The 24,640-nt window shown below is 38.0% G+C and overlaps 2 protein-coding genes across 3 annotated transcripts; both read left to right on the top strand.

Moving 5' to 3' along the window:
• The first annotated feature begins 5,514 nt into the window (after positions 1 to 5,514).
• LOC149114828 (uncharacterized) lies at positions 5,515 to 16,888 on the top strand. 2 transcript variants are annotated; one of them, XM_089284457.1, is made up of 7 exons: positions 5,515 to 5,750; positions 11,056 to 11,163; positions 13,924 to 13,979; positions 14,592 to 14,940; positions 15,355 to 15,530; positions 16,231 to 16,409; positions 16,574 to 16,888. In XM_089284457.1, the coding sequence occupies exons 4-7, from the start codon at positions 14,809 to 14,811 to the stop codon at positions 16,603 to 16,605; spliced, it is 519 nt and encodes a 172-aa protein (XP_089140583.1). In that variant the 5' UTR covers positions 5,515 to 5,750; positions 11,056 to 11,163; positions 13,924 to 13,979; positions 14,592 to 14,808; the 3' UTR covers positions 16,606 to 16,888. The 2 variants fall into 2 exon arrangements, with proteins under 2 accessions (XP_089140583.1, XP_089140582.1); XM_089284456.1 differs by lacking the exon at positions 13,924 to 13,979.
• Positions 16,889 to 22,087: 5,199 nt separating this feature from the next.
• LOC110047317 (tumor necrosis factor-like) lies at positions 22,088 to 24,214 on the top strand. Its single transcript, XM_020753062.2, has 3 exons — positions 22,088 to 22,210; positions 22,979 to 23,045; positions 23,743 to 24,214. Exons 1-3 carry the CDS (start codon positions 22,193 to 22,195, stop codon positions 24,105 to 24,107), a joined length of 450 nt encoding a protein of 149 aa, XP_020608721.2. The 5' UTR covers positions 22,088 to 22,192; the 3' UTR covers positions 24,108 to 24,214.
• The last annotated feature ends 426 nt before the right edge of the window (positions 24,215 to 24,640 follow it).

Below are 24,640 nucleotides of genomic sequence, written 5' to 3'. Positions count from 1 at the left end.
CCAGGGGGAGGGAGAAGGGACCTAACCAAGTTTTACACAAAAAGGCTCTGCCACGAGGTCAATATACTTTCCCTCTTGTATATTATTTTTTTCCAGAAAAGGTTACCCTTTCATATACATGTAGCTTCAAGCTTGAAACCTCTTTCACATATCTATAGTAGACCCATTACTTCTCATTTTGTGGATAAATTAGCAATGCATGTTTAAAATCCCTGACCTTTTGTCATACCTCCCGCCTCATAAAAAGTGCACCTTGAGTCAACTATAGGGAGTCCCCTCAGCTTGATGCAATACAAAATAAGAAGGGTATTGCAGATTGTAATGTACACAATAGTTTTCTTTCTTGGAAACGGAAATCACATTATTTCATTCCTATTTTGGCAATTGTTTGTGTTCATTTCACTAGCAATGCATAAATGTTCAAAACGATTGTTGACAGGTACAAATTTAGAGCAAACAGACAGGAACAAATTTACTCGATCACGGATGCTGACTTGTATACCATTCATGAAGAAATGCTCACTCTGGTCGAACTGCATAGAACACAGAAGAAATCTGATGTGAAGAACAACGAAATTAAAAGATTAAGCAATTTTAATTTTTTGCTTGAAGTAAGCCTATTTTAAAATACAAAATAATAAAATCACGGGTTTCGAATTTAAGGTACGAGCACCGCCAGAATTTCAATGTGTACATAAAAAAAATACAATACAGAAATTGGCTACTTTAGGCTTACCTTGGACTGTAGACCTAGAGAAAGCGAGTAGAAAACCAACAAATTCTGTAGCTAAGAAAAAAGCTATGAGCCACATCTGGTAAATACGATCTCACTTCCTGACTTTGACTTGTAACAATTCTTTGACCTCGCCGGCCACGCTGTTGTGACTGATACATGATCACAGTCATAAATACTTCTCTCAGCTTTCATCTACGTGTGAGCAAAAGCCCTAGGCAAAATACTACATATTTACAAACGCGAAACACATGAACCAAAATGGCCGCTCTCAACTTTGTAGGTCTTCGAGAAACTGGTACCCAGGCTTTCCATGATATCGGACAAAAATTTACATCTGAGTGAGTGACCATTCGCATATTTTGCCCCATAACAATAGTCGTTTCTACGCTTCGCGTATCCACGACTAAAAACGGAAAAAAATTTTAAAAAAATAAAGAAAACTCATCAAGCACGATGGACACAAAATTAACAGCTGTAGATTGTTAAGTACATGTACTTAACAATCACCACATGCACACCACTGAGTTTGACGTTTATATAAAGACTGGCAAGTCTCAATTACACCTTTTAAAAGCACTTCCTGTTATCTTCTCGATTGAAAATGTCAGCTATTGGTAACAAATATATATTTTTGCATTTTTTTGTCATTATTTTGGCAAACGAACTTTTTCCACTTTGGAATGAGTTTACAAGACTCAACGAGTTCACATACGGTGCCTACTGTTTATTTATTTTTTTTTCTCTTCTTTTACATTTTAATAATAAACACTTGTCATTCTGTCCGTGTGAAATGGTCTGGCTGACCTATCGTTATCTATGTTATTTTGACCCTACACAGTTTGACAAATATATTTTTAATTGTGTTGAAATTTCCGTCTGAGCGCGACTGAGTTTGTATTAACTCTGAATTGGATCAGAGAGTGTCTTACTACCAACTATGTCTTCCCAAATAGACAACAAATAACCCATCTGGAGGATTTTTATTATTAATAATAAAAATCCCAGAATCTGCCCTCAACGCGGATAAAAAAAATTGTGAACATTTTTAGTCAGTCTGGAAACAGTTTTTCTACGTGAACTTAAATTTTTAAAAAGCAAAATATGTTATTGATGTTTGGGGATTTTTTAAAGTTATTTAGAACCGTAAACTGTGTTTCTTAAGTCTCTTCTGGTGAAAGCGTCCATTTAAAATGGTTGCACATAGCTTTTGCATACGTTTAACTTTGATCGTAATCGGTGTTAATTCTTGTTCGAAGTAGCCGTCAATGATGGAAAATAACCCTGGATCACGTCCTTCGAACAACTCATTCTTTTCCGTCTTCTCATTCTTTGGTGTTTGACTGATATTGATTTTGACAAGACTCTCGTGTACATAATCATGTACGGTTGTCTAAACTGGCATTTAACTGAAGCCTATTTACGGTGTAACATCTATAGCTTGGACGGAATTGTATCAAGTCTTTTAAGCGACGGTTTTTGTACTTTACTCTGGATCTTTGGGAAAATGAAAAGAAATCATGGGTGGCAATTTTTCTTTCCTTTTCAAGAATTCACTCTCACATGGTGTGCCATCCAGGTTTCTTGGCATCTCGAGGTCTTTTCTTGGCATACGGATCAGGAATGGGAGGCAGGAACTCTATATTCTGCGTGACAACTTTTCTGTTTAAAATCGACGACACTTCTTTTTCTTCAGTGACTCGCTCAGGATAGCCGTACGCAAACCTCTTCTGCACCTTCTTGGCCTTTGCCCCTGAATTCCTGGCTACCATAACATACACCCCTTCTGCATCATGAAGGTCAATCACTGCATGAAATTGCATGTATAAGGAGGTATAATGAACCCGTATACATAATGTGTACGGAGAGGTATAATGATGTATACTGAAGCATATGTATAAGGTCTGTATAATGATCAGTATACGTCTGTATCCTTATACGAATGTATACTGTCTTGTGGAGATTTCCTTATACCTAGTGTAAGGAAACATTATACGAGTTGGCAAAGTAAATTCAACTTGATTGTTCTTTTGCATCATAAATGAAGGAAATGAAGGCTCCGGTTGCTGAAAACAGAGCTGACTTGAAAAATATACCCTGTGGTAATGAGTGCTTCTTACGGAAGAACTTACTTGTAAAGGAAGCCTCAAGTCAGAAAAACAGCTATAAAAGCAGGTATAATTAGCGCGTCTTTTCGCTACTTTGCGGATTTCGTACAGGTGTCATTAACGCATCTTAAGCATTCTGTGAATATATCAACAACGCAGCTTAACGCTTCTTTATGCATTGCGTAAAGATATCCATAACGTATCTGTGCGCTCCTTTACGCATTGCGCAAAGATATCAATAAGCTGCGTGAAATGAGTGATTACGTGGAATTTACGTGGCCGTGAAATTCTTCGACACTTCGCGTGTCCGAGATCAGAACGTGACGTGTCAAGAAACGTGACGTGTCGGAGAGTGCCATGTTCCGATCCTGATATGTCCGTTGCGGCGTGTCAGGAAAAATCATGGCCTGGGTACGTCATGTGCGGCGTATCAAGGGAAGCCAGGACTCTGATACTTAACGGCACGCGGTTTTAGTTTAATCGGCCAAATTAATTCACGGAGCTTATTTCTCTTTACGCGAAAACTAAAATTTTCGGACGCGCGTTTCGTCGTTCGTTTCAGGATGTTCAAGTCAACAAAGCGCAAAGATCTATAGTTAACTTACATCATCCTGTTAACGCCATCGAGTGTATTCTGTTCAGAATCTTGCGTGGAGGCATAAGACTTTCATACCAATCTTCAGTATAGCTCTTTTGACTCACGTTATGCATAGTTCTATTTCCTACAGGTGTTTACACTTCCGACTACTATGTTATATTCTATTATTTACAATCTACCTATAGCAGGGCTCTTTTCGAATACCAGCCCGGCCACTGAATGTGAAACCCTTGTTTAACTGAAGTGCTAAAAAAAAAAAACAGCAACGGAACATACATTACATCTCACCGACCTACGTGGTGGCGCAACTCACCCATTTCGGAAAGCTTGAGAGCGAAATGCCCTAAGATCAGTTGCATGGGAGGACTTCCACCGGGACGCCAAACCCATTTAACGCTGCCGCGTATTTGATGCAAACCATGGAACCCTCCTAGGAGGCCTCTGGCCGATCTTATGTTTGTGAAGGTTGAATGTCGCAAAATCTATTTATTTAGACCGACTAGTGGTATTCCATCATTGTGGTTACCGCTGTAAGTCCGAAAGCATCAGCGCATGCGTAATCATGAAGAGTGCCTTCAACGAAATTTACCCACCAATATTTCTTCCAGTCGGGTTGTTAGTAAAATTTCTAAACACGAATCATATAAATTCGTTTTATGGAAAATTTCGTATACGTACAAGAGAATTCGTCTCACTTAGTTTTGTCACGATCCGTGATGAAGACCTTGCTCAGAGGCGCTAAGCTCGCTCTCAGAAAATTGCAAGACCATTTGCTTTTCTCGGCTGTTGTTTCTTCAAGCGTTCATCGCAAGCGGCAGAAAAATGAAATTCTCTCCCTCCGCTTTGACGATAATAAGCGTATTCGAGTCTTAAATACGTTATTGTGGCGCCATAGAATCCTGGAGTATTCACGACGCACACAACACGTCACCACTGCGTGAAAGCCAAAATATTCTAGAGTATTCTAGACTCGAATATGCGATTTTGACGCAATAGAATCCTTGGGTATTCAAGCCGCACACAAAACGTGACGTACAGCTGGAGTATTCGTGTCGAATATGGTGGAATACGCTTCGTTCATAATCGTTCGTGGATTTTCGTTATAGTATACCACACATCTGTCGTACTCCTAGAGTATGATGGCGAACCCTTTGTAAAAAAAAAATTATAAAAGAAGGTAACAGTTCGGGTGCATAGCATTCTCCTGGAAGCAAAATTTGGACTATGAATTCAAAGTATGTGCGATCTGTGCGTGTATACGTTTATCCTCGAATACGTGATCTTGACGCCAAAGCTATAGAATTCTAGAGTATTCATGGCGTGTACAACCGTGACGTGGACCTGGAAAATTCTTATCGAATATGGGTATACGGCAGGAGCACGACCGTGTATTCGTTCGTTAACCAGAACAATTGTACTTTTTTGGTTCATGTTGTCGGCGCAGCGCATGTGTTTTGCTTGAGTCAAGAAATTTACACACTTTGTTGTAACTTCGAATTCCCCTCATTTGGTTTTGACCGACGTTTTCGGGATAATCACTAAAAAGCGATTTATCTTTGTATGACCCGTCTCGTCTGAAGTGGTTAAGTACTGCACAGCACGAAACCACAAATTGGACACTACGGGATACGTAAAGTTCCTCAAAGTTAAACTGACTAGAGACACGTAAAGCTGCGCAAAGTTTGGTTAGTAAGAAGAATCAAGCTCGTTTCGGAGAAGTTTTGGTGTATTCAGCGGAGAAAGTCCTGAGACCTTCTGACGAATATCTTTTCTCTGTGGGATGAGTTTAACTCCAGAGCCCGCAGGGCAAAGAAAATCCTAAATAACGGCCCAATAGCTTCCTCAGTCGACTTCCTGCCATCATATCAACATTGCATTACGTTTGAACAATAAATCACAAAACGTATTACGACGACGAAAGCACTTTAATCAGATTTTTTCCTCGAGGTTACTTTTGAAACGAAAATGACTTTAAATGTGTTTCGAAACGACTTGTAACGAAATGGGAGAAACGACCTACATCATTCTGAGTGTCTGACCTTCAAAAAGCACCGATCAGCGGTTTTCCACATTAGACACCAGGTTCTCTCGGTTCTCGCGCCATTTTTTGGCGTCCTTTTTGAAAGATGTGAAATGTTGAAGCTTGCATCGATCTCTAGGTCCTTTTTCACTGTTTAAAAAATCTACTTTGGCGGACAAAATTCAGTTTACCTTCACTTCTTCTTTGTGCACGATTTCAAGCAGTTTTTGGTGCCATACAGCTGGTAAAAACATCGATACACACGGAGGTACGAGTCAACAACAACAACAGGTAAAACGTTAGTCATTGTTGTCTTCCCGGGTTGTTTTGTACGTACGAGTAAGTTAAGCTTAAGTTTCCAGGGTAAAGTTCAGTTGTCAAGTTTGCTTAAGATGTATGGAATTGCCTCTCGTTGTAAATGTTTCTTTATCAAGCAGAAGCTATTCACTGGAAGTTAATGTAACTATGGCAAGCCGTTTGTAGCAAAATTCAATCCTTGCAATATATGTTTAATCCTTTAAATAATGGTTTTATTTAAACATATAAAAAGGCATTCAATCCAATGGCAAATAAAATTTTTGGTTCAATTCAATCTTTTAATTTTCATGATTCAATCCAATACCTGGAATATTGATTCAATCCAATACCTGGAATATTGATTCAATCCAATACCTTGAATATTGATTCAATCCAATACTTGAAATATTGATTCAATCCAATACCTGGAATATTGATTCAATCCAATACCTGAAATATTGATTCAATCCAATTCCTCGAATATTGATTCAATCCAATACCTCGAATACGGATGCAATCCAATACCTCGAATATTGATGCAATCCAATACCTCGAATATTGATTCAATCCAATACCTCGAATAATGATTCAATCCAATACCTCGAATATTGATGGAATCCACCTCGAATATTGATGCAATCTTCCTGGGCCGAGCGCGGCCAACAGGAACGAGAGTAACTGAGCACTAGAGAGCACTGAAAACATGGCGGGCGAAGGAGAACTAGATTTAGAAGTCGAGTTTCCTAAGTTTCTTGCAGATGTCTTGGATAAAACGGAAATAATTTTTGAGAATTTTGACTCAGAAGTTGCAGAAGCGCACGCCGAAGTTCTTGATCAAACCATTAGTCTGCTTAGGTAAATGAGGCATTGCTACAACCGAGACACAAGGGACAACGAAAATTTAGATTCCATTGCTGTCGCTTTTGTCGATGTGCTCAGTGTGTTGCGTCGCAAAGCTATTAATCCGTCAATTTTTACTGCGGAATCCATTACGATAGAAAGCGAAAAAAGAGGAAAGCATGGAAGACCATTTCTTAAAATTCCTGTTGAGGTGCTTGAGAAACTTTGAGGACTAGGATTCGTCTGGACAACGATAACAGAGTTTCGAGATGGACAATTCACAGAAGAGTGACACACGGTATGGCCCGGGGGGGGGGTACTTTGGGAATTTCTGGGTGGGGATGTGCCGCTGGGACCCTGGAACCCTTAGCTTATACCAGAGCTAGGTCAGCTGAATTTTGCTACCCCATACTAGACTAAACTCCCCAAATCCCCCCATCTATCGACACTGTTGAGGCTGATTTGCATAAATTTAAACTTGCCGATTTGATTTTTTTATATTTTTGAGTGACAATTCCTGGTTTCCCTAGTCTAGATAAAATCTTCAACCAACTAGTCAGTTTTGTGAAACATTATACCCTATTCTAGACCCAAACACTCTGATTTATATACCCTATCCTAGAGTAAACTGCTTGAAAACCATACCCTTCAGAGCGTCACATACCTATATAGACCATATAGGCAATGCCGCCCCCGGGCGGTATGGCTTAGAAGATGTGAGGGGTTTCGACAGCTTAGCTGATAAGGAACCAAAATCAGTCAAGAGTACATTTCTAACCACAGGAGTGCTACTGGATATAACTTCATTGCAGGTTTCTTTAAGTCCAGTGGGTTATGGGTTCAACGGAGAAGAATAAGAGAAAGGTTAACAAAATTAGATCCCCAAAATACTGTCTTGAAATGGGGTGCGTAAATTCGCTTTGGCATCTGGATGGACATCACTCTCTGATCCGATGGAAAATACTAATTCACGGCTGTATAGACGGATTTTCTCGGAGAATAACGTTTTTGAAATGTAGTGCCAACAATAAAGCAGAATTGTTTCTGGATGCTGTTAAGAGAGACGGAGAATTTTGGCCTTGCAGAGTACGAGTATATCATGGTGTTGAAAACGTTGGTGTGTGCGATGCAACAGTGCAGGTTAGAAGAGAGGAGAGGGGCAGCTTAACTGCTGGGCCATCAACACAACCAACAAACTGAAAGATTGTGGAGGGATGTTTTCCGTTGTGCTTCCCACTTGTACTTTTACACTTTTTATAGCATTGAATTGTCAGGCATCCTGGACACTGATAATTCAGTGCATCTTTTCACCTTAAACTTAGTTTTTCAACCAAGGATAAGCCAAGCTCTTTGCCAGTTCACTGAAGCTTTCAGCCACCAAAATGTAAGAACAGAAAAAAAACTGGTTGCCATACCAAATGTGGCTTATCATATGATGCAGCTTGAAAACCCCCTTTCAAATGGAAAGTCATATGATTTTGAATACTATGGTGATGATCCTGATGGTCCAACTCCATTGGACAGTGATAACAATGTTGTAGTTGAAGAAATTGACCTGGGACAACATGATTCAGTGCAGTCATTTGTATTGGAAAGGTTAGATCCCTTAAAAGAATCAAGTCAAATGGGAGTAGACATCTTCCAAGAGGCTCAAGAACTTGTGACAGTTAAACTTGGGCAACTGACAATTGCATAATACTACATGTGTGTGGGCTGGGTAAAGGAGATTATGGCCCCACTAAAGTATTTTTGCAACTCAATTCACAACAGAAAACTTCAGCCTGTATCAAGTAAATTATTTTCTCATCTTTCTTTTCATTGATATACAAAACTCAGAAACTGCTTGAATTACAGAATGCCTAACGTCTAGCAACACAACTAAACTGAAGAGAAATCAGGGCATCATAGAACTGCCATGTGCACTACTCTGCCTTGTAGATTTTTCAGGTGCTTATGAAAACAGATGTTAAAATGTTGCAAGGTTAATTTGTTATCTTATTTTCAAAAGTACCCAGGACACAAGACTAAATTCTTGGTGCAATGGCATAATGGCTACTAACAGGTCTCATGTCACTAGCCAAAACTAACTTTGCACCAGCCAGCCTTTTTAATACACAGTTTCACTGACTTTTTTATGAGAGTGGTCAATCTTGGACATTTCTTGTTGCATCTAAAATGTTAATAATAATCACTAAGAAATTTTCACTCCCACAAACACGAATCCTGCTTTTCTTGAATATGCTTATTTCAATCTCTGATGTACTTCTATCAGTGGTACCATTTTCTTTTATCTCCGTTTAATAGTTAAATATTTATCATGTGCTTATTAAGGCAATTATTTCCATGAAATCCGCTCATAGTTTCCCAGTTTTCATTAGTTTCTATTCTCTTCAGGTTTACTTTGTCAGGATAATTCTCAATTTTGTTTTCATCCAGTAGACCAGTACTCCATTCCATCATGATTGTCACAATGGCTAGCGAAAGTGCAAAATCTTCTATTCAAAACTGAAATGTGTGGCTAGTTGGCAGTAGTGTTAGCCTTGAGCACTGGGTACCCGATAATATTCACAACAAATTGGTGCAATGTTCGTCATAGAATATCAAGAAAAACATCGTTTTTAGGAAAGAAGTACCACAGGTGGGTTAAATAATGCAAAACATGAGACAACAACATTGAAAAACTTAAAACACATCCCAATGTTCAATGATTGCTGTCTTGTAAAATGTAAAGGTTCTTATTTCAAAAACAACATAAAGCCAGGTTTACACAAACAGTTTTTGTGAGAAAAATGTTTGACTGTGTACATAGCACTGCAAAAATTTTGTTTACAGTTCAAAGTTTAGTGTGCCAGTAATGATTGGACAGCAGAAATATGCACAATACCAAAGACCAATGTGGTAGCACAATTTGCCACAGTTTATGTTATTTGCCACAAAAAGCTAGCACACACAGCTTTTAATAAACAAATATGTTCGTCACATAAAAATTGGTTAACTTACAGCTACAAAAGCGACAGTAATGGAATCTAAATTCTCCGTGTCCCTTGTGTCTCGGTTGTAGCAATGCCTCATTTACCTAAGCAGACTAATGGTTTGATCAAGAACTTCGGCGTGCGCTTCTGCAACTTCTGAGTCAAAATTCTCAAAAATTATTTCCGTTTTATCCAAGACATCTGCAAGAAACTTAGGAAACTCGACTTCTAAATCTAGTTCTCCTTCGCCCGCCATGTTTTCAGTGCTCTCTAGTGCTCAGTTACTCTCGTTCCTGTTGGCCGCGCTCGGCCCAGGAAGATTGCATCAATATTCGAGGTGGATTCCATCAATATTCGAGGTATTGGATTGAATCAATATTCGAGGTATTGGATTGCATCAATATTCGAGGTATTGGATTGCATCCATATTCGAGGTATTGGATTGAATCAATATTCGAGGAATTGGATTGAATCAATATTTCAGGTATTGGATTGAATCAATATTCCAGGTATTGGATTGCATCAATATTCGAGGTATTGGATTGCATCCATATTCGAGGTATTGGATTGAATCAATATTCGAGGAATTGGATTGCATCAATATTCGAGGTATTGGATTGCATCCATATTCGAGGTATTGGATTGAATCAATATTCGAGGAATTGGATTGAATCATTATTCGAGGTATTGGATTGAATCAATATTCGAGGTATTGGATTGCATCAATATTCGAGGTATTGGATTGCATCCATATTCGAGGTATTGGATTGAATCAATATTCGAGGTATTGGATTGAATCATTATTCGAGGTATTGGATTGAATCAATATTCAAGGTATTGGATTGAATCAATATTCGAGGTATTGGATTGAATCATTATTCGAGGTATTGGATTGAATCATTATTCGAGGTATTGGATTGAATCAATATTCGAGGTATTGGATTGCATCAATATTCGAGGTATTGGATTGCATCCATATTCGAGGTATTGGATTGAATCAATATTCGAGGAATTGGATTGAATCAATATTTCAGGTATTGGATTGAATCAATATTCCAGGTATTGAATTGAATCAATATTTCAAGTATTGGATTGAATCAATATTCCAGGTATTGGATTGAATCAATATTCCAGGTATTGGATTGAATCATGAAAATTAAAAGATTGAATTGAACCAAAAATTTTATTTGCCATTGGATTGAATGCCTTTTTATATGTTTAAATAAAACCATTATTTAAAGGATTAAACATATATTGCAAGGATTGAATTTTGCTACAAACGGCTTGCCATATGTAACCTTGTTTTTAAAAGGGACAGCAATGGGAATGATGGTGAATTAAACCATTAAATCAAACTACTGTGTAAAATTTACTGATTGATTTATTATGATATTTTCCTTAGCGCTGCAAGCTTGATTTGAGGTTTTCCAGTGTGGATTTACACATAAACTAACTAACCTTTTATGCGTATTGTATTTTAATCATAGGATGAAGTAAAATTGGTAATGCCTTACATGTATGTATAATCCCTGGCCTCCTTACTTGAAGAAAAAAAGGAAAACCTGTGAGGAAGAACCCTGGCTTACAAGATACATGTATGTATTTATGACTATTTAGGGGAACATGGAGACTTTTTAAGATTTATTTTTGTAAGAGCTTTTGAAAAATTATATTGCCAAGCAAATTTTGGCATTTCACTAGTCAGTCTCTATATATTTTATATAGAAACAAGGTGATTTGCAGATCTGTTTTCAGAGTGCTCAGTAGTAAACTAGAGCATGATTATAACAGATGACGAACTGAGCAACTGTAAATCTGACTTGACATTTTATTACTATTTAGTTTTGTAGTACACAACTTGTGTGCAGCACTCATCAGATAAAATTGCCAAATGCGAATTTACATCATTACACTGATTTGAAATACACATGCAACCGCTGGAAATATGATAGCTACAATAACTGAATGCTTTTGCAGAAAAGAAAAGAAAAGTTGGAAATTATAGAAAAATGCTGTTACTATTGTGTAACAACAGAAGCTTTAAAAGTTAAAATTTAGCATTTTTCAGGAAGAATTTGTTTGCATGTCTACATGAAGTTATCAGTTCATTCCATTTATTCAGAGAGGTTAACTCAGGTTCACAAGGTACTTCACCCAGAGACATAGGTTAAATCGATTTGAAGTGGGGTTATATGGGGCAGCTTGCTTTAAAATCTTTCAAGTGACTTTGAACTTTGATTTATTGTCAAAGTCACTTGGAGGCTGCCCCATATAAGCCTGCTTCAAATCGATGTAACCTACGCCTCTGGGAGAAGTACTTTATTATTTGTAAACCTGAGTTAGCCTCTCTGAACAAACAGAATGAACTGATTACATAACTTCATGTAGACATGCAAACAAATTCCTCCTGAAAAATGTTAAATTTTAAATTTTAAATCTTCTCTTGTATTTCAATAGTAACAGAGTTTAATCGTAATTTCCAACTTTCCTTTGTTTTGTAAAAGCATTCGCTTATTGTAGCTATCACATTTCCAATGGTCACTCGTGCATTTCAAATCAGTGTAATGATGTAAATTCCCATTTGGCAAATTTTATCTGATGAGTACTGCACACAAGTTGTGTAGTACGAAACTAAATAGTAATAAAATGTTAAGTCAAATCTACATTTGATCAGTTCGTCATCTGTTATTTTATATATACATTATATTAAGGTACATGTAAACCCTGTTCCACTGATGACCACTACATATTTCAAGACAATTTGCTATAGTAATGTCGAACTACAGTGGAACTTTGATGTAGTGAAGTGCCAAGGAATTGGCATTTTTAGTATGTTTACTATAACAGGGTTTCGTTGTTTCAAGGTTCTTTTCCGTATAGTCTGCTATTACTGGGGCCATGAAAATCGTTCGTTATACTGAGGACCTCGTTATAAAGAGGTTCGTTAAATCGAGGTTCCACTGTACTAACCATATTCCTTATTGTAAATATTGAAAATTGAGTTTTATTACTCATTTAGGTTATTAGCCTAAGGAGGAATTTGTTTGCATGTCTACATGAAATTATCGAATCAGTTCATTCTGTTTGTTCAGAGTGACTATTAGCCACTCATTTCAGGTTAAGAGCTGAAAATTCAGAACAATATTGAATTTGATACTCAAATTTTGATTGGATTAATTAATGCATAAAAAGTTTACACCACATCTAGCAAAAAAATGAAAGGCTTCTAGAACTTGCCTACCTTTGTCAGTGCAAAATGAAACATAATCTGTAACCTTGAACATTTTTGCTTGAATCGGTTTGATTTTTTTAAGCCACAAGCTCTGGCCCTCGCAGCCTTTCATACTTTGTTTACACTGTAAACTTGATTAGTGTGCAACACAACTCTCTCCTCTCTCAAAGGCATCTTAAGTATGTTTTTGCATGCAGTAGAAACCCAGGTGCTTACAGTGTAGCTTTCCAAATGTGATAAAACCTTTTGGTCATCAATCCTGTCAACACTTAGGGCTGGTTCACACTTTGACATAAGCATGAGCATAAGCATAAACATAAGCATAAGAAAAATATGTGTGAACCAGAGTTACATAAGCATGAGCATAAGCATAAGCACAAGGAATGGAACTTTTTCCATTTTCTTATGCTTATGTTTATGCTTATGTTGTGAATACTTGAGTGTGAACCGGGCATACATAAGCATAAGTGTAAGCATAAAGAGTTTTCTTGTCAGCGGAATACACAAAAATAAAATCCAGGCTTGCTCTGTCAGAATCTGTCAGCTGAAAACATGGCGACGCAGGTGAACGAAAAGTTGGCGGAATCTGTCCACAATTATCCTTGTTTGTACGGCAAAATAAAATTCTATGTCTCTCAGTTTTAATTCTTGTACAAGGTTATAATAATCGCCTTGTGCCTTTCTTCTCGTAAAAATATCTCTTATCGAGACCTTTCTCGGTTTTCTTTGTGTTTGTCTTTGCATAAGCAATCTTCTTCTTCAATTTCTATGGCTTAACAGTAGCAACAATCCAATTTTGACTTCGTTATCCGCCATCTTTGATTCCTGAGAGGTGAACTGTGCCTGCGCAATAGCCATCCTTATGCTTATGTAACCCCGGTTCACACATATTTTTCTTATGTTTATGCTTATGCTTATGCTTATGTCAAAGTGCGAACGAGCCCTTAGTGTTGATCTCAGGTCTTGGTTTGAATTTTCAGCTCTTTGTCTTGAGGTTACCCTATATCTTTCACAGTGTCTTGCACCCACGCCATTTAACATGTCCAATTAAAGCCAATAAAGCTGGCTATCAATCTACACGTACATGTATACCAAGAATTTTGAAATAAAATGAATTGTCCAGTTTTTCAGGGTTTCCCTATGCGAGCATCCAAATCACTTTTTGAAAGCTAAGTCAAAGTGAGTTTGCCTCAAATTTTAGACAGTAGCTAGTTTAGTTTGACCAAAGTAATCAATCAATCAATCAATCAATCATTGCAATCAATCAATCAATCGATCGATTGATCGATCAGTTATTATAATGAGTTAAACAGCAGCCCTGGTTGAAGTTCTTGCACTGTAAAATTATTATTCTCTTTAACTTATGATTCAAATGTTACTACATGTGTTGGTTTGAAAAAACCACAAGTTTAAGGTTCTTTATCAAAGTTTGTGTTCTACCACTACATTTGTGCCCTGTACATGTTTCAGCCAAAGCTTCTGACAACTTGTCCTTGTTTTTTTATAAACAATAGTCAACTTCACTACGCCTCGAGCTCGTTGCTAATCGCTCAGTAACCAAAGTGTGCTAGTGACAACTGTTAAAGCATGCTTTAGTGGACCCGGCGTATGAAAGCACCTACTCATGAAGAGATCGTTTAGCAAAGCATTTGTTGTTTTCTTCTTTTTTGGGGGAGTTTAACTCTTGCCGATGGCCTATTGTCATAACTATGCTTAACGTTGCCTTCATTCCATGTAGACCAAGAAACAAAATGGACTTAAAAGAAGTCAATATTTTTTTTGCGCTTGCAGAGTCAGCAGTGTTCATAATCAGAGAGTAACACAATTTATTGTCAGTGAACTTGGTCGAAGGAGTGGCTTTAGCCAAGCAGCTGTCGAAAGGAAGCACAAGTTAAAAAAGTGTACTTAAAATAATACCATTTGCAGCAAATGGTAGTGGGAATATCTATTTTTGAAGAAGACCGTAACTAAGTCGGTACCGCACGACTGAACTTATTTGTGACCTGAAATGCTCTCTTCTTTCTTCTTTGTATGCTTAGGAACTTCCAAAAAGTATCATGAACATATTCGCAGAACTGCTCTGGGTAAGATAACCGATGACACAAAGAAAGAGAAGAGAGAAAACCTTCGAAAAGAACAGGTATGTGATTCTGAGAGAAATTACTAGTGTACGGGCTACATGGTATTAGCCAGAGTTCTCGAGTTTACTGACATTCACCGTTTTTTGACCAGTAGATAGATAGTTGTTACCAATCACATATCGTTTGTTCTGACATTTTTGGCATCACAGCGGACTCACAGTTATTCCCTTATTGAGCCAAAAACCTGTTGCATTGCGTGCCTTGTACAAAAGGTCACTGAAACTGGAACTGATTGAAACTCTTAACATTGCATGTAGAAAAATTACTAAGAAAATATAAAGACCCATGTATCATAATTTTCTTCACAGCTTGTTGTTCTCGGCAAATGGCAGCTATGCGTGACTTAATGTTTAGCAAAATCTGTTACATTGTCAGTGAGTTTTAAAAGGGTATGGATATCTGTTTTTGTTTAGAAATATGAAAGAAGAAGAAACTTCGTAAAGGACGAGAAAGAGTCCCGGGCTTTCCCAAGCTTGAGTAAACATCACATGTCAACAGACGATGATGACTCTGCCAGCGAATCTGGAGGAGGATGGGTTTCTAGACCCCCCAAATACCGCAATGAAACAATCATAGCGTTCCTGAGCAAGTAAGCTTGAAAAATAGATTGTCAGTCTCGAATTCACTCTGTATGTGTACGCATCTTTTTAATCAGTATTTTCATGCAACAAACACCTTTGCATTAGCCTACATTCTAAAGTGTCAGCTTACTTCTATGATACACTGATAATCGATTTTACTAATTAAAAATATCATTGATTAAAAAAAAGAAACAACAGTAAACTACGACGTTTCGAAGTTATTTTGACTCGAGATGTTAATTTATAGTGTGACAGGTGTAATTGATAGAAATTAACATCTCGACTGTTATTTTCTTGTCTTTACTTGATAATGGCGTCAATATGATTTCGAAACGTCGCGTATACGTAGTTTACTTTCGCTTCTCTTTGCAGTTAATTGTATTTCTAAGTGTTTTCTTATCAGAATACTAAAATACATGTATCTCTCCAAAATCATCGGTAAAAACCTCAGAATTAGAGTTACAATAGGAACTCATTAAAACGTGCATTTTTTCTAAACTATATTTTGAGGCAGCAGTTTTTTCCCTCGAATACAACCTTGCGTATGATGTTGTGCCGTCCAGAAGCTTTGCCATTTTGTGTATTTTCTCACGACAGGCCAAAAAAATGGAAATCTTTTGTAGCTTTTGGTAAAACGTGGCCGCAAGATCGTTATCACACGAAGTTACAATGATCTGCATATACCAATGAAGTTTATTTTGTTCTTAGACTTGACAAACGCAGCGAAAGAGCCGAGCAGGCAACGAATAAAAGATGGAAAAGGACGACGACCAGAACGGGCTATCCAGTTGAAAAGGAGCCCCCAGTGAACACTCCGAAATGGGCCCTGTCAGATGAGTGGAAGGAGGAGTTACACAGACGAGAAGAGGAAATGGTTCGAGTAGAAGGTAAGGTGTTTATATATACAGAATAATACTGTCTGTACAAGTCTGGGAAGCAATTTTTTTCGGGTATTTAAGAAATTCCACTCCTCGATTTTGTTTGTCATTTACTTAAACCTTATTCTCTACGTCATAGAACTAAAGCTGACTTGTTTTTTTTCCTTTGACAGAAATGACAACGAAGCCTGTGATGACGAAGTGATCAGAGTGTAGATGATGCAGATTTAAATTTTGATGAAGTTTGCTAAATTATTTTGCTTTAACTTATTTCGACGTGTATCCGAAACGTCATTGGAAGACATTTTACTTTATGTGTAAAATAGTTGTTTCGTTGCTTATCATAATTACAGTTCTAACTCCATGTAGACTAAGACTTAAAGAAGCATGAAAAAGCTTCGACCACAATCAGGAGATCACGAAGATAGTAATCAAGTAGATTTTTATTTGCAAATGTTAAATAAACAGCAGAGAGGAACACAAGTAAATGGTGTTTGTTTACGAAGATTTGAAAATGAATACCCATAAAACCTGCCACTAGAAATCCCGAAAACAAATTTCATTGTAGCTAAAAACAAGAGGTCATTTTCCATAAGATATACGAAATCAGTACACGTCCCGTCCACGCCACGTTCAGTATACCCGTTGATTTCTCCCAGTATATATACTGTATACTGACATTTGACCTGACATAGAAGGAATCCTGCCGTAACTGTAAAATTCCGTATACACACCTTCCACAGACCTGCCAGTATACCTCAGTCCTGTTTCACACAGTATACATGATGTATACTGACATGTATAATGACATATAAGGAATCCTGCCACAAGTGTATAAGATCCTGGTATTTTTCTTGGCCAACCCTGAAATATACTGATCATTATACGGACCTTATACATCCTGCCGCATCCTTATATTTGTCTTATACCAATAGATATACTGACTGTGTACGAGCTGAGGAAGGCTCCTTATACAGACGATTTTATGCAGTGAATCGGCGTCTGGGTCGCCTTCTCAACGACGTAGTTGCTGGTGTAGCAGTAGAAACCATTATTTGAACGGGGTTGACGGGCCCATCCATTCCCAGAAGCAGATGGTCCACGCTTAGGCTGCCGCTTCTCCAATTCTTGAATTCGATTCATCAACAACTGCAACATCAAGGCCTGTTCGTTGTAGAGTTGCTAACGACACTGTGTATTCTAGGTTTGAAGGTTTTAGAACGTTTGGGTGCATTTTTTATGAGCGTTGTTTAAGTTTCCGTGCGCTAAGAATTATGTGTAACTGTACCAGCCGCCATCTTTTTTCCTACGGCGGATTAGAACTAAACCCATAGGTCAGAGAATTCAAATAAGTCGTGCTTCCTCTATTTAGTTTAACGCGCGCCAGTTCTTTGCATATAAAGATAGGAACAGTGAAGTTATGCCACGATATAATTTCCTATTATCCTTTTTCAAACTTTTAATTGTACATGCAAAATACATAGCGTGTTTCCCTCGAGATATAGAAGCACGATTCGAAGTTTGGGAGAATGAGAAATGCTTTGGGAACACAAACCGGCAGGTGAGTGGTTCCAAGCTTTCCGAGTATTTCTATTTAACAATTAAATTAGGAGTTCGAGATTTCTATTGCGTGATAGTTGACGAGGGCGCAGCTCGAGTCAGCTATCACAGATAGAAATTGAGAGCGAATAGACTAATTATTTTAGTATAAATTTATTAGTCGTTCAAAACTCTTTCCGTAAATCCTCTTCACAGACACTTCAGAAACACAAATAAGCGGCCGCCAGTTCGTTAACAAGCGCACACTGCTAGGCCACTCACTATCTACAGCAGAATAGATAGTGAGTAGTGTAGCCAATCAGCGAACGGTATCCGCGATAGAACGCTAGTAGATTTATACTAAAACTCATAAGTAAAAATCTACCAGCGTTCTATCACAAATGTCGTCCTCTGATTGGCTACGTTACTCACTATCTATTATGTTGCAGATAGTGATTAGCCTAGCAGTGTGCGGTTGTTGACAAAATGGCGGTCATTTCTTTAGGTTTTCGAAGCATCTGTGAAGAGGATATAGATAATTTACTAGTCGAGACGCAGATTTGCACTAAAACAATTAGATTATTAATTCGCTCTGGATTTCTATTCGTGACAGAAATCTCGAGCTCATAATCTATTTGTTAAAGTGCTCCTAACCCCAAAATTTTTTTTTCGCTAAAACAAATCTAGACTGTATTTGAAGCATTTGGGCGAAGAAATTTTTGAATTTGGTTGAATCCTCGATTTTCTATGCCCTTTCAAAGTCGCGATTGAGTGTTTCACGACCGCGTTTTAGGGAGTCTGGGGCGGCGGTACCTGATGACGTCTACCCAGGAACCAAACACAGTAGCGCCTCAGTCAACTCACTGTATTTGCTCGAGAAAATAGAATGCAAAACTAATCGTTCCGATGTATTTTGGGACTAAAACGTCCAAGTTTTGTCTCAGAATCATTTCTTTTTCGTCACTGGAGTCAGAGTTAAGTTTCGATTCGGAAAGCTCCGAAATAAACTTCGATCGAGCACGTTCGACAACTGTGAACTCACTGCTTAGAGCTTTGAGAGCAATTTGCAATATTTCAAGCGACGACGGGGAAGACGTCTTTGCGGACGAGCTGCTTGTATATTAGGAATGGAAAGCTAGATACGAAGTGGAGGAACAGGCAAACGAACAGTAGGAAAGAAAACTCAAGGACTGCTTTGAATGGTAATTTCGTCAACTAAACATAAGATTCCCACGCGTGTTTATAGCCCGTTTACATTTGTCCTTACCGAGAATGTATTTTGTCAAGGTTCTGTTAAATCCAGTTTGTGTTTTACTTTCAGTTGAATGCTTCATGTTTATAAGAGCGACGTACGTATTGCAGTTTTCGAGACTTGATGACCTCCAAAACATTGGCTTCGATCGATTGAAAATCGTATTGTTTGGACCTGTATTTTTGAAGCTGCGGGAAGCAAGGCGGAAGGAAACATTTCATACAATTACCGATTTCACATTGTCACACGTTTTAAGTCGTAACTCCAAATAACCAATGTAAATTGTTCTCAAAGTTTGCAGTGAAATTCGTCGGATAAGCGAAAAGGATGCGTTCCCTAAGCGGTCCGCAGATAATGTTACGCAGTCATATTTTCGACGCTATTGCACAGAATCTTTGTCACACTGCTGATTTCCAAACCTTCGAAAAACTCTGTGAGTCTAACAATTTTGTTATCATGTAATTCTACAGGATTAATCTTCGACTTTCATCTAAATCGAAAGAGAAATAAGTGTTGGTTAGCGGCGTACAGTTGCGATCTATTTACGTATCAGTATAACGCTTCTTGATCATGACCGGATCACACAACTTTGCCGGTTATGTTATAAATACTGCGGGATTGGAAGATATAGGTTGACGGTGGTATTTCTACAAATTGCTGGTTAGCTTTAAGCAGAAAATTTATGAAAACAGCGTTCGAAAGTCTGCGGAACAAATTCCAGTGAGAGTTCTTCAATGGTTCTCACAGATTCAGTTCGCTTGTTTCGGTTCGACAAAATCAACCATCGTTTACGTCTTTATTGCACCATTAGCCGATCATCGCCAGTAAATTGTACAGTATACCTTTCTTTAAATCTGGAATATTGCTGCAACAGCCGATAGCACCTCTGGAAGGCGTTTCTGCGCACTTTTCGAATGTGTATTGCACCATCCTGAAGGAGATGAGAGGAAATGAGATATCCAACCTTCCTGGGTAGACGTCACAAGAGCCGCTGGACCCATTCTCCTCAAACTCGGTCGTGAAACAAAATGGCGGTGTTTTGGAGCTATTTTCGAGATTTCGTCGTGGCACAGAAAATCGAGGATTTAACGGAATCCAAAAATTTTTTCGCAGAACTATTTCAAATAATAAGTAGATTCGTTCCAGCGAAAAAAAATTTTGGGGGTTAGGTGCACTTTAAATAGAAACACAATTTTAAACCAATCGGCGAGTGGATTTTCTTCGGGCTCTTTTCTAACCAGATATACTGTGTATCTGATGAAACCCTTGCTAGCCTATCAGCTGAGAAACGTATTGTATTTCTAGATCGAGTAATACTAAATAAAGTTACAATTCTAAACGCTCACCTTTACTGAGGGCGTGAAACAGAGGAGTTCTGGTTCTGAAGAAGGGAAGAATTCTTTCCACGTCTTCACGCAAGCGAGATTCCTTAGGACTTGATAAAAGATGTTCCATTAGTTCTAGCATGACCTGACTAATACCTGCCGTTTTGTGATTGTTTTCTGTTCTCTTGAAATAACAGGTGTATAAAAGTGAGTATTGCGACCAGAGATTGATGAAAAAGCTATTTTCACTGGGCCATTTAACTTCTGGCAACGAATAATCACTTGTGCAACTTGAAGTTCTGATTGTTTGACGTCATCAAAAGAATTATTCAGACGATTTCCGCAGAACATTCGAACAATGATGGCAAAAATTAAGTTACCAAAAAAACCTCATGGCATGATAATATTTTGAATAAAGGTAGGAAGATCTTATCGAGACCTTAGCTCTCAAGCTGACCCCGCGAGAGACAATTGAACTTGAAGTTATCAATATTTCTATTAAAACGGACGTTTCGCGTTAGTTGAAAACACAATAACGCACGCTTTAAGCATTCTTACGAGGTTTGATATTAAATTTCTCGAGAATGCTTGGGGATTTAATCGCGGGGTCACCTAGAGAAATAAATTACAGTGAGATGTTGTAAATAGTTTTCGAAAAGTTACCGTGCTATCGGTAGATTTTTAGTAAATAATTTTTGCACTTATTGCTCGAACTTTGAGCGGAATCCGTCTTAATTAGAACGCAACAATTGGAAGTTATTTCAAGCATGATTGTCACTAAAACCTCTGAGAAGATATAACTACGAAGGTGCTGTTTCGTTTAGAAAGATTTCACGCGCGTACTTTGTTCAGATGCATTCAAACCATGTGCTGTTGAAGTGGCGGTGGACTCGAGAGGTCTCCCTTATTAAACTCTTCATTTTCTCGCGTGATTTAGGAGGTATTTAAGTACATCTAGTTCTTGAAGTTGTTTCTTGGGCATTTACGCTACACACCTTTTTAACTTTTGGCTTCTTACTTCTTTTGGCTTGGTTTCGTCAGCTTTAGCCTCTGTTTTGCTACCTTTCGTTCTCGGGATCGATTTGTCTCGAATATGTTACGGTTCGCTCGTGCGCCAAATTTGAGAGCTACAAATTTATCATGCGGCAAATGACTCCTTCACGATCGAGTGGTCGGTTTTGGAGATCAGGTATCTATATCGGGCAATGAATTAGTCACTCGGGAAACATGACAATCAAAGAAAAACAAGTAAAACAAAACAAAACAAAACAAATAAAGCAAAACAAAACAAAGTAAAAAGCAAATCAAAACAAACAAAGCAACAACAACAAAGTGGCCGAGTGGTTGAACACCAGTTCAGTTTAGGCGGGGTCGTTTGTATAGCCATAATTTATCATATCCCAGATTTTTGACTTTTTGGCTTTGACTTATTTGCTGAATGGTTACGATTTTTAGTTTCTATCGATGTCATGATAGTGAAAACCAGCAATAACTGAAAATTATGCTTTCTGTTTTCGATTCTTTGATTTTTGCTTTTCGTGAAAATGAAATGGACCAAAGGTACACTCATCTTTCAATCTCACAATCTGCCGAGAACTGAATTGTTTATTATTTAGGCCAGCACTATATTACAATTCAGCTCACTGAAACGTACCCTGATTGGCTTCACTGCTTTCATGGAAAGGACTCGGGATGTAAGTAATTTTGAAAATGACTTTTGTATATTAAAGGTGATTTCTAAGGTAAAACACAAAACACACTTACTGCGTCTTTCAGAATTATCCAGTCAAACAATTTTTTTTGGAGTGTTTTGCTATAGCAAATCAAACGTTGCTCCTTCAGCTGTTCTTTGAAAGATGGCAAACAATAGTCGTTACAAAACGAGAGGGTCGATCCTGGGAATTTAAAGTCAGATTATTGGCCCCTTTTTTGTGTCTTGTTTCATGGATTTAATATGATTCCCCGAAGACATGCACTAAGCCCGAAACAACGTCGAAGCGAAATTACCGAAAGGAAACGTTAAGTATTGGAGAAAATTTATTGCAAAAAATATTCGTAAAAATAGCCAAGATGTTGTTACAATTGTTATTCCCAAACTTAACTTTACGATTACATTTGGTTATGTAAGATATCAAACTCTATAGAATGTGTTTGACCATGTTCCCAAACATCGAGAAGAGAGTGGAAAATACAACGCGAAGCGGGGTATTTTTGCGAACTCCGAATTGTTTGGAAATGTGGTCAAACACTGACTTCAATATTTGATAGATCTTCTCAATCGAAACTAAAACTAACGAGAAAACGAAGAAAATCTGTACTAATTACGATTAGTCTTTCAAACACTGTCACGGTCATGATTTCCTTCGTTTAAACTTGATAAATAGTCAGTAATGAGTTTGAGAAGCTTGAAAGGTAAAATCAATGAGATAACAGTATTCTTCGTTCTTTATAATTCACTGCAGGCCCCAAAACCGTCCGCTCACATTGTGGGAGCTCATTTACAAGAAGTCCACTATCCAGTTAACACAGGTATGCTTTGAGTTTTGCAAAACTTTGAAACATATAGTTAGTGTGGTTTCATTTAATACGTACGAGAAAAGGAAAATCGGAACCTGTAATGCTCAAGCGAGTATTGCAAGTTGTGTCCAGCGCTGTTGAACATTGCAGAGTTCCCATCAAAATATCATCCGGTATACCTGTAACTGGCTTAGGCCCGTCCACTCGAGTCCGGAGGAATTTGAAAAGGCCAACCGTCAACACTAATCCGTCACCAAAATGCTCTTCAAACTCGAGGGAAAACAAAACATTTTAAAAACGGGGCCTTTTGAAAACAATGTAGTCACGATAATGATGTGATTTCCCCGCCCGAGTTTCTTCTTACACAAATCCAAAATGACCAGTGATTGTTGCTTTTTCAAATTCTTCGAGGGTAGTGTGGACGGAAAACATCTGATGCGTTTTCAGAATGTTTCAGTTTTCAGTTTTTATTATTGCACACTATTTACAGAAAAACAACTCTAACGTTAGATGGTTTACAATGATATAGGAAAAATGATACCTTTGTTTTCAAATTTCTCTGGCTTAGTATGGACAGGTCCTTGGACATCAATAGAGAAAACTGGCAAATGGGAAAACTCAGTTAGAGTAGGGGAGGGGGGAGGGGTAAAAACAACAACAAAAAAGAGCAATATAACATTGTTCCAGAAAAATTTAATTTACCTTTCAGTGATCACCGACTGGTCAATCAGCCACTCTCGTAGTCATCTTGCAGGTGGCATGACGTATCGTGACGGAAAGTTGACAGTACCCAGGGCTGGAAAGTACTACATCTATGTACAACTCTACATCAGTAGCCGCGGGAGAGTGCATGTTCTTGTGAACGACCATGACGTCATTACCATTCTTCAGCGATCGGCCATTTTGGACGCAACTAGGGGGAACGGAAACCCAGCAAACGCTGTCGGTGTGTTTGATCTCAAGGCTGGTGACACTATCTCACTGAAGATCAATTCGTGGGGAGCGCCGAGGAATGGCTCAGTCGAATTTTGGTTCAATGCCAACCACTCTTACTTCGGTGCATTCTTGATTTGAGCCTATAGTTAATAGCTTAGCTGAGGTCGTTGATATAAGCAATTGTGTTGCCATGTCTCTTGTCAAAGTCAGTGAAAGAGTCATAAATAAAAGAAAAAGATCAGAAACTCCTAATGAACGTATTATTTAAAAAAGGAGTTTTGCTCACATGCAAGTTTTATAACTGTGTTCAGGTTCAAAAACTTGTAAAAGTACTTCTTCCAAATGCATCATGACTCTATATTGAATACTCAGCATGCATGAATCAGTCATGTTCTAAAATTGCCGCTCTTATCCGGCAAAATAAATAAATTTCCGGCGAAGCAATTTGTGTACCCTACCAGCGTGCATTATAGATGATTTTCACTGTCACGCAACGAAAAAATAAATCGAAAACTATTCAGTGGACAAAGTCAAGAAATTGTAAGGTTAAAATTTAAAGTGGTTCTGAACCCTACCTACAGAATTTTTAAACTTTGCCAAAAGTTGATAATATAAAAAAAAATTCACCATGCCGTTTTTGAATTATAATCCCCTCAAGCTGTAATTAAGGA

Source organism: Orbicella faveolata, unplaced genomic scaffold (assembly GCF_042242905.1).
Source record: "Orbicella faveolata isolate gen_17 unplaced genomic scaffold, um_ofav_v1 contig_13, whole genome shotgun sequence".
In the NCBI taxonomy this organism is placed as follows: domain Eukaryota; kingdom Metazoa; phylum Cnidaria; class Anthozoa; order Scleractinia; family Merulinidae; genus Orbicella; species Orbicella faveolata.
The sequence above is the reverse complement of the archived record's forward strand: the minus strand, read 5'-3'. Positions and strand labels throughout refer to the sequence as shown.